This window comes from Onychostoma macrolepis, chromosome 17, assembly GCF_012432095.1.
Source record: "Onychostoma macrolepis isolate SWU-2019 chromosome 17, ASM1243209v1, whole genome shotgun sequence".
Classification (NCBI taxonomy): domain Eukaryota; kingdom Metazoa; phylum Chordata; class Actinopteri; order Cypriniformes; family Cyprinidae; genus Onychostoma; species Onychostoma macrolepis.
Window position 1 is genome coordinate 2,844,979 of NC_081171.1, and position 10,424 is coordinate 2,855,402.

The 10,424-nt window shown below is 34.4% G+C and overlaps 1 protein-coding gene and 1 long non-coding RNA gene across 3 annotated transcripts; one reads left to right on the top strand and one right to left on the bottom strand.

The window, feature by feature from the left end:
- Nucleotides 1–896: 896 nt before the first annotated feature.
- On the top strand, nucleotides 897–7,959 carry tmx4 (thioredoxin-related transmembrane protein 4). The gene is made up of 8 exons (XM_058750470.1): nucleotides 897–1,263; nucleotides 1,694–1,809; nucleotides 3,040–3,085; nucleotides 3,232–3,360; nucleotides 3,503–3,548; nucleotides 4,578–4,679; nucleotides 5,136–5,199; nucleotides 5,975–7,959. Exons 1-8 carry the CDS (start codon nucleotides 1,064–1,066, stop codon nucleotides 6,214–6,216), a joined length of 945 nt encoding a protein of 314 aa, XP_058606453.1. The 5' UTR covers nucleotides 897–1,063; the 3' UTR covers nucleotides 6,217–7,959.
- Nucleotides 2,129–9,570, bottom strand: LOC131523802 (uncharacterized). Of its 2 annotated transcripts, XR_009266852.1 has the most exons (7): nucleotides 9,323–9,570; nucleotides 6,049–6,202; nucleotides 4,976–5,044; nucleotides 4,593–4,676; nucleotides 3,274–3,380; nucleotides 2,936–3,041; nucleotides 2,129–2,855 (listed from the first exon to the last, which is right to left on the bottom strand). It is a non-coding gene; the product is annotated as an uncharacterized LOC131523802 (long non-coding RNA). The 2 variants fall into 2 exon arrangements; XR_009266851.1 differs by lacking the exon at nucleotides 4,976–5,044 and having other exon boundaries at nucleotides 2,133–2,855.
- Nucleotides 9,571–10,424: the final 854 nt, after the last annotated feature.

Here is a 10,424-nt window from a genome sequence, read left to right on the forward strand (position 1 = left end):
TCTATAAGCATCAATTTGATCAGGTGTGATTAAACAGAACCACAGAAAAAAATATAAAACTGATCTTTGATTAGGAAAAAAACTCGTGAGCATTTTTATGTATTATTTATGAAGGAGGCATGTTTTCACGAGTTATACTGTGATGTGTTATGTAAGGCTGCCCCTGAACAGAGCTCACATATACAGGAAATAACATAACTTCATAAAATCCACCTTTAATTCACAGTGTGTGGGACAGATTAGATAATGCACCCAAAATAGGAGAAATTCTTCAGGAGGCTTTTGAAAATACTTATATGGACACATAATCAGCAATATATTACATAAAATAAAAGCATACAATTGTAATGATATGTAATATCATTATTTATTTATTATGTTTTAAAATATTTTATAAGTGTGTGTGTGTGTGTGTGTATATATTCTATATATAGATTTTATATTTATAATAAAAATAAAACAATGCAAATATATATATTATATTAATAAAATGTAATCATTTTATTATGAATTGTATTATATGTATTGTAAGATTTTTCAATTTAAATATTTAGGAATATATTAAATTTTATATATATAATATATATATATATATATATATATATATATATATATATATATATACACATAAACAAACACAATATCTCTCACACACACACACACACACACAATCTCTCACTCACACACACAAACAAATCTCTCACACACACTTTTTTGTTCTGGTTTGTATTGTGCGTTTCTTGCTAATGGACCTTGAGTCTGGAAATAAAGTTGAATGAATGAATTATACACAATAATAAATGATGATAGTAATAATAAATAAATAAAAATAAATAAAACATACACAATGTTCAGTATATTTTTTAATATATTGACAAAAAAAATGTTGTACATGATATTTAATATACAATATGTTTTAAATACATGAAACATATAGTGAAGATGAGGGTACTAGTATAGCGTGTACACCGGCTGCAGGGGTGCTTCCTGCACATCTGTCGAGTTGAGCTCAAAGCGCCGCCGCCGCCGCTGCTGCTGCTGTATTTCCTGCTTGTGTTGAATCATGTGCTCCTGCAGCAGCAGCAATATGGCGGGACTGAGACGAGCTGACATGCAGACATATGGCAGAAGCTCCCGCTTGATCAGTGCTGTGCTCCTGACGCTCGCGGCTGGACTGATCGCTCAGACGGACGCTAGTGATGTGCTGACGGTGACCGACGCCAACTGGACGCTCATCCTGCAGGGCGAGTGGATGATCAAATTGTGAGTACAGTATGTGTGATCTGATCACGAGCTGCAGGATTCATGTGTCATTGATCAGATTAATAGCGCTGCGATTCGATGACGCTTTGATCTGTAACAATTTATACTGAAACAATGTATCGAAATAATAACAATAACAGTGTCTGGTTTGCAGTGACGTGCGTGTTGTGTTATAACCGGAAGTGTTCACAAATCTCTCTTTTTTGCTGCAATAATGTATATAAATGCACGCAAATCGTTTCAGATCGTCACGTTGTGCAGTAAGCATCTTTATGCACAGGTATTGTGGATGTTATTGCGTAGATAATGGCCTACGGTGGACATGTTCACATCATCAGGGTTACACCCACCTTTACGCTCAGTATGCATAGAGTTAAATAGAATTTTTAAGCATGCATGTAATTGAATCGATCCGTTTGTGTTTTATCAGTTATGCTCCATGGTGTCCGGCCTGCCAGCATTTACAAACAGACTGGGAGAGTCTTGGAAGACAAAGTGAAAGTCTGGGTATATCAGTGGGCAGAGTCGACGTTACACAACAACCAGGTTTGACCATTGCTTCTTACTGTATATGATACAGTTCTGAAATAAAAATGCAAATCATTTCAAGTCTTTAAGGATCTATCTATATTAATTATATATATATATAAACAAATAAATAATACACACAGGAAATACAATTAATAACAGTAATAACATTTTAATAATGTAACATTTTGTATTATATCTTAATGATTTTATTATTTGTGTGTATATATATATATATTTTTTTTTTTTTTTTCCTCATATGTATAGGAAATACAATATACAGTAGTAGTACTAATAGTAATAATATCAATACACTTTAATATTAATGTAAAAAATACACTTTTTATATATCACAATAGTTACTGGTTTATATGTTGCATTTTAAATAATGATATATGGTAATACATATGTTTTGTCAAAGCAAGTGAATGAAATGCTTGTGTTTTTTTTATAATTTGTTATTTTATTTGGAACTTGATGGATACGATTGGTCTGAGATCAGTGCAAAAACATCTTCTCATTATGCAACATCCAAGTTAAAACAAGACTTCAACAGTGACGCTAATATGGTAAAACAGGATGTGGCACATTCAAAGCCGTTGCAAATAATTATGCGCGTAAGATACTATCAATAGCATGAACGTTGTGTTTGCGTCCAGTCTGATCAACAGCAGTGTGTCTGGCATTTATATCAAACACTGCTGGATTGTTTGCACACAGAGCTCTTTAAGTTTAGTCATGTGGCTCGAATGAACTACTGTGGGACTTTAAAAGGAATTAGACTTAACATCACTCATTTAAATTCCTCCTGTAGTTATTATCAGCTATATTTGATGTGTGCCATTGAGTGACATCACAAGCAGATGAAAGCCTTTATTATTAATACCATTAGATCCAGACCCGTTTAGACCATTCCCTTTGAACGCTAATTGCATTTTGAATGCAAGCAAAGATTGCATTCAAGCGGCTAATGATGCAGGTGACGCGGAGTCTGTTGTCCTGTGCTTCCACCTGCAACGGGGCTTGAATGGCGTCTCTCTCATGTGTTTCTGTGGAAATCTCAGCTGGCGGGGAGAAAACGCCCGTTACTGTCAGAAAGCTGTCAGGCTTTACTCTTATTACAGCTCTGCTATAGACCGCTCACCGCCTTCCCATGCCGAAGGGATTTCTTTGGCCGGTATAGGATGTGCTCGCTCTTCTCTCTGTGTTTCTGCATCAATATATCCGTCCTCTTCTTTTGTTCTGCAGGTCTGAGTGGGAGGTTTCTGGTTACAACATTGCCGACTATATTTCAGTAAGTCCTCAGATGGCTGAATTTATTTCCCCTCAGGTGTTATGACAAAACTGGCTTTCAAAACGTCCTTATAGGTTCCATTTTTTGATTAAAAATAGCATGCATCAATTTAAAGTATAATTTTGAACAACCCATCTCATCCACAGCGCTAAAGATGGAAATTTCCGCAAATACGTTTCATCACGTACCATTGAGGAGATCCAGGCGTATGTTGAGCAGAAAAAGTGGGCGATGGTTGAGCCGGTGCCAGGATGGAAGTCGCCATCCTCTCTTCTGTAAATACAACCTCTTCTGTCTGGAAAGAAAGTGCTGATGTGTTTGCTTCTTGAAATCGCATACTGTATAAAATTAAGTTGTTCGAATTGAATACATTTTGTAGGTTAACTCTTTGCTTAAAACCATTTTATTCTATTACAGAATGTCAGGAATGGCTAATCTGTTTCGCCTCTCAGTGTGGATTCGAGTAAGAAATATTTTGCAATTTGTTCTGTAGTATTGTCTTTAAAAAAAAAAAAAGAAATAGTTCACTCAAAAATGAATATTTGGAGAAATGTGTCGTTCCATCACTTGCTCTGCAGTGAATGGGTGCCGTCAGAATGGGAGTCCAAATGGCTGATAAAAACATCACAATAATTCACACCACTCCATTCCATCAGTTAACATCTGGAGAAGACAAAAGCTGGAACAAATCCAGCATTAAGACATTTTTAACTTCAAACTGTTGCTTTAGACTAAAATCCGAGTCCATAATCCATAATAACACTACCTCCAGTGAAAAAGTGTTCTGGTCTGAATCAGGAGAGAAATCTGCACAGATCAAGCACTGTTTAAAAGCCAAAACAGTTCAAAACAAAAATGTGGCTGGATTTTGATGTGAGAGACAACAGGAGATGCACTTTTACGGAAGGAAGCGTTATTATAGATTATGGACTCGCATTTTAGGCAGTTTGAAGTTAAAAAGGTCTTAATGAATGTTGACTTCTCAAGATGGACTGGACTGGTGTGGATTATTGTGATGTTTTTATCAGCTGTTTGGCTCTCATTCTGACGGCACCCATTCACTGCAGTGCATCCATTGGTGAGCAAGTGATGCAATGCTACATTTCTTCAAATCTGATGAAGAAACAAACTCATCCTAATCTTGGATGTCCTGAGGGTGAGCACATTTTCAGCAAATGTTCATTTTTGGGTGAACCGATCCTTTCATTTTCAAGTCTGAAGCAATACACTTGAGTCATAGAGCAATTCGTAACACTTTATAATAAGGTTTGATTTGTTAACATTAGCTGACAGGAACTAACAATGAAAAATACTTCTAAAGCATTTATTAATCTTCTATTTTCTAATGTAAAGTGTGACTGATACTCTTTTCTGGTCACTTTATGCTTTCATCTACCAAATGAAGATTAATTTTATGAAGAAACCTTGCGAAGTCTGAATTTGATCTTGTCGTTTGTATTAAATATATTCCTATTTTGTCCATTCAACGCAGCAAATCCACACGTACCTGACGAATACGCTCGGTATCCCTTCCTGGGGCTCTTATGTGATTTTTGCCATCATTACGCTCTTTATGGGACTGATACTCGGCCTGGTGAGTTTAAAAACATCATTTTCACAGTTTAGATGGGTTAATGTATTATTCATGCTCCAAGCCTAAAGTGAAATGCTTTACTTTTTGCATGAAAGTATCTCATGCATAAATATTCCTGTGGACGGAGCATCCGTGCTACAGATCTAAAAAGACCATTTACCAAAGGGAACCAACAAAGTGCACTTGACTTCATCTGATGCAAGAGCTCTATGAAGCAGATCGCACATACTGTACAGATACATGATGACTTGCAGCAGAAGGAATTATATAATACATTTTGAAAAAGAAGTTCCTACATTATACAACGGCGAGTTGTGTAACACTGGTCGATTCTGCGGCTCTTTTGAGGATCCGGTGGGTGGTTCCTGCATGTAGTGGATCAAACTTTCAAAAGTCAACTTCAGCTGCTGGGTTTGAAATAATTACTCAGTCTAATGGTAAAAATATCTCAAATAGATGCTGGTTTTGATCGCTGACTGCATTTGGCCGTCCAGACCCAAGCACAGAGAAGACAAAACAGGTGAGATTAGAAACACACTTATTTACTCTGCACTAATTATCTGAATTAGGTTTCATTTTACTTAAAATAGTAGCATAATGCTATTTGAAACCTATCATTGCACCTTATTTTTGGCATCACAATTATTTAACATTAGTTAATACATTTAATAATACATTAACAATTAGGCTATACAGTATTTATTAATGATAATGTTCATTAATAAAATACAACTGTACATTGTTGGTTCATATTACTTCAGCTGCATTAAACATTAACAGATTCAACTTTTAATTTCAATAAAGTATTAGTAACACTTTAAATAGGAACCATTTAATTGATTGAAATACTGTTGCTTATATTTTAACATGTTAGTGAAACCATTGGAAATATATTGTGAATATTTAATGCCCAGTTTGTGTTTTTTTAGTATAATAGTTTTTATTAATATTTTGCATTAGTTTTTAATGTTATATTTTTCATTTTGTTAAAGTTTTAGCCGTATTGTTTTTGTCATTTGTATTCGTCTATATAATCGATTAATTTTTTTTAATTTCAGTTTTAATTTTAGCTATTTTAGTACATTAAGTTTAAGTAAATAAAAATGAGAAGCGTTTCATTGGCAACTAGCTGAAATAAGTTGACATTTATTTTTTTTAAATAGCCGTTTACTCGAGTAGTTTAATTAATAACTCAGCCCAGTTCAACTTTACTTGGCCAGTAAACTCAAGAGGTGTTATTGAACCTTCTGTAATATAATGAATACTGAATCATTTGAGTCTTTGTGTCTGTGCAGTTGTGATCGTGAAAGAGGAAGTGTCAGAGGAAGAGGTGGAGGACATCCTGATGGAGGAGAAACACACATCTGACCTGGACAACGAGAGCGAACGAGTGTCTGGAGACGAGTCGACCGAAGAGGAAGGAGCGATGAGCGACGGAGCGGCCACTGGCAGCGATCAGTCTCCGTCAGAGGGGGCAGCAGAGAGTTCAGTGAGGAAACGCAAACCACAGGCGCAGAACACTACTGAGGGAACATAAGGGAACTGCAGTCACCACCAAAAACAAGGAGGAAACTGCCATATCTGTAGGATATGCAAAGCAGCGCCGGCTATCGGCTGATTTCTGCATCATGCAGACCCTGGTTTGCCCATTCAACGCTTTCCTCACATTTTACCTGCTTCTCGCTGTGGTTCAATTCAGTTTATTTTTATTTTTTATTTTTTTTTTTTTTTTTTTTAAAAAAGAGTAGTTGCTTAAATTTATTGCTGAAAGTTTGATGCCAAACATTGATAGACCTCCTTTAACATATAATTTAATATTTTCTATAAATGCCAAAAATATGAATGTGCATCATTTTAGAATCATTTTAATGCTGAAGTTATGAAAAAAAAAAAAAAAGTTTACAATGTATTAGGAGGAGACTCTCTCTCAAAAAAAAAGGAAAAATAAAACTGGCTTATTTCACCTCAAAAAAAAAAATGAAAAAAAGCAGCCTGTTAATAAATAATTAACGTTACATTGTTCATGCTGATTAAGCACATACAGTATCACACGATCCCTCAGAAATCATTGTAATGAAGGATCATGTGACACTGAAGACTGGAGTAATGATGCTGAAAATTCAGCTTTGCGTCAATGGAATAAATTACGTTTTAAATCAGTATTTTAAATTATAATATTTCACAATATTACTATTTTTAATCAAATAAATGCAGCCTTGGTGACTTTTTTTGAAAACATTAAAATATCTTTATTCCAAACTTTACACAGTGATGGAAGTAATGTATTTAAATATTAAAATATTTATGTATTATGGTATTATTTGTTGTACTGCCTCAATGCTGATTTGAATCATTTTTAAAATAAATTGTACGACTAATTTTTCTTTTTGACTTGTCTATATCTTTGCTGCAGTATCCTGTAATGTAGTACAAAAATAGTGTTACAGTAATGAAAACAACTGAAAATTACAGAACTTAAAAAAAAAAACATACTGATGCATTACAGTAATGAGAATTTGGGAGAAATATGCTTAACTGTCATGAAAATGTCGCAATGCAAAACTTTATTTTGGAGTGAAATATGAATGACGTGTTCTTAACAGGCTGAATGAGATTCATGCATTACTCCTTAATTGTTCTATATTTGCTGTAATGATAAACACTTCCATGTTTATGTTTCACATTCCCGTGCCACAACTAATTCCTGACTGATTTCAGAAGGAAATGTTCTTAAAGTATGATAAATATGAAGAGAATTTTTGCACTATTGCACTCATCCACACATGATGCATATAATGTTGAATAGCACAAACTGTCCATAATCATAGTTCCATAAACATGGCATATTATCAGAGGATGCTTTGTGTACCAGGTCTCAGGATAAGTATTTCTCAGTGTATGAAGATGTTGTTTTGTACAGTGTAGATTTGTAATGTATTCCCTGTAATTGCAAATTGAATTTATAATTTGCACAATAAAACTTTGACAATGTCTTTGGTATTAAAATCGGTGCAGTCTTTGCCTGGCGGCTTGACGGTCAATTGCCTTTCGTTTTTATACTACCGACTGTTTAAATCTGTGTAGCAAATAAATCTTGATAAAACTTTTGTAAGCTGTAACCAGCACAGAAACACACCAGCACATCTGTTCAATGTTTCGGTGTCATTTATCATATGCTGAACATCGATTGTCAATTCCATTGTATTGTGTGACAAGATTGTTATATTGTAAGCTGTTCATAACTGCGGAGTTTGTGTGTTCATTAAACAGTTTGACTTGATATGAAGTGTTTTGGATTTTAGTTTGTCATGTCAGCATTAAAGATGCTTCGGGTTCAAAAAAAAAAAAAGGGAGGGAGGGAGGGGGCATCTAAACATGCGTCAATTACTACAGACAATTTCAATTTGTAAAACCAAACAAACATTGCATTTCCCCCGGTGCAGTGTTTTGAAGCTACAGGCAAACATATTTTCGAAGCACTGGTCAGTTTTGAGATTTTGAACGGTTTGGCTTTCCATAATGTGTTTTTTTCAGATTAGTGGAAAGAAAACACTTTTAAGCATTCCTTTTATTGCACTTTATCTATCTGCAACTTCAATCATAATACATTTTTAAAGGGTGCGTTCTCAAAATGAGTTTTTTTCCCCTCCCTTTCAGCAGCACTTACACTAAAACTGACTATATTCTGAAGGTTTTTATAGAGCCGTTTGTTCACATATAAGTCGCTTGATTTTTTATTGAGCACACTTTAAGCTATTTGCATCTGTAGATTTCAATTATAATACGTATATTTAAAGGACATTTCTTAAAATGAGTTTATCTTTTGGGTATCTCATTTTGTCACTCCATAATTCAGAAAATACTTAGAACAGACAGAAAACACTATATTTTGACAATTTTGGGGGGATTAAAATGTTGTATATAATCAAGTAAATTATATATGAACAAATCCCTCTGTAAAAACCTTCAGGATATAGACAGGAATAAATATGTAAAGTTTGGTGTCTGTAAGTGCTACTGAAGTGGAGATTTATGGCTCAGTGTAGGAGAAAAAACTCATTTTGAGAAAACGGCCTTTAAAAATATGTATTGTAATTGAAATCTATTGACACAAATAGATAAAGTGCTATAAAAGAAACACTTAACAGTGTCTTTTGGATGTTTTCGTTCTACTAGTCTGAAAAAACACTTTATAAAAAACCAAAAAGCCCAAAATCTCAAAATTGACAGGTGCATGAAAAAACAGTGTTTTTGCCTGCAGTGTCTCCCCTTAAAGCAGACATCTATGGAGCAAGAAACTGGAATAACCATTAAAATACACAGTTTTGAAACCATCACTACAAGTTCTAAATGTTCAAAAGATACAAGAAACATGACCATTTAAATAGAAAAGAGTTCACCTAAATTAGTTACACAACATGGGTCAGTTAGTCCTAGTCTGTTTAACCTCATAACTATACCATTCATAATTCTGCTGTCGAAAACCATATTATTACTTTGATGAGCATTCAAAAATAGCCATGTACAGCTTTTAGTAATTAACTGTATTTTTAACTAATGATTAATTCATTTTAGCTTTCAAGCAACATACAAATCTGAAATTTCATAACTGCAGGAATTTTACAAATGTCAAATGGGCTTACATCGTTTCCCGTCTGCTTTTGTTGGCATCATACTGCTGAAGGTTTGAGACTGTGTTCACGTTCATCAGTTCATAACAAGATGGCAGATTTCATTTCACATACAGTAAGCCTAACTGTGCCACTGAGATGAATAGGAATGCAAACATGAACTGAAACTAACTGCAAACTTGCAAGAAAGGCTGATATGCAGTTAGTGTTTGTGTTGACAGTCTTCCTGAAGCCTGGAGCTCCCAGCATGCACTCGCTAATCAAGCACACCTGATTCAACTCATCAGGATAATTGGAGACTCCAAGACCTCAAATAGGTCAAAAAATGGAAAGAATTCGTCCAAAAACTACAAACTTCATGCAGAAACTAATTCAAACTAAAACTAGAAGCATAAAAAAATCTGGTACTTGAAATTAAATTAAATATAAGAAAACTTATTTTATTTCAGCTAGTTGCCAAGGCAACATTTCTCTTTTATTTAGTTTAACTTGATGTCCTAAAATAACTGAAACTGAAATATAATAAAACCTACATAGACATTTAGAAAAAAAAGAAGAAGGAAAAAAAAAAGCTAATAAAAAAGGACAAAATAGGATGAAATTGCAAAAAAAATTAAAATTAAAATATACATATTCCTCCTTCAATAGTGTTTAAAAGCAAAGCATGAAGTTGGTTGATGAAAGTGCAGAATGAGCAGAGCTGGAATATAAGAGCTTTTTCATTTGTGTCACGTTATCATCACTATTATTCTCATACTTACAGTTTTTATGAGTTGATTTTCATGGAAATTGGTTAACTGGAACAGAATAAATGTTTGAAAGGAACGAGCGTTTGATAGTTTGATGTGTGTGGTGTGTGAGCAGCTGTTGTGAAGCTCTGCAAAGCAGTTACATAAAGCTGCAGAGGAGGCTGAGAGGAGACGCACATCTCCACATCCTACACACGCTCAAGTTTGTGCTGGAGGAGAAAATACTGCCTCCATCTACACTCACGCAAGAGAGAATCTCACCAAATCTGGCAGAAATATGCCTGTAATATATTCCACCCCAAGAAATTGTATTTTGTCAACTGAATGAAGCCTGATTTTGGACCTTTACTACATAATCTGATGAC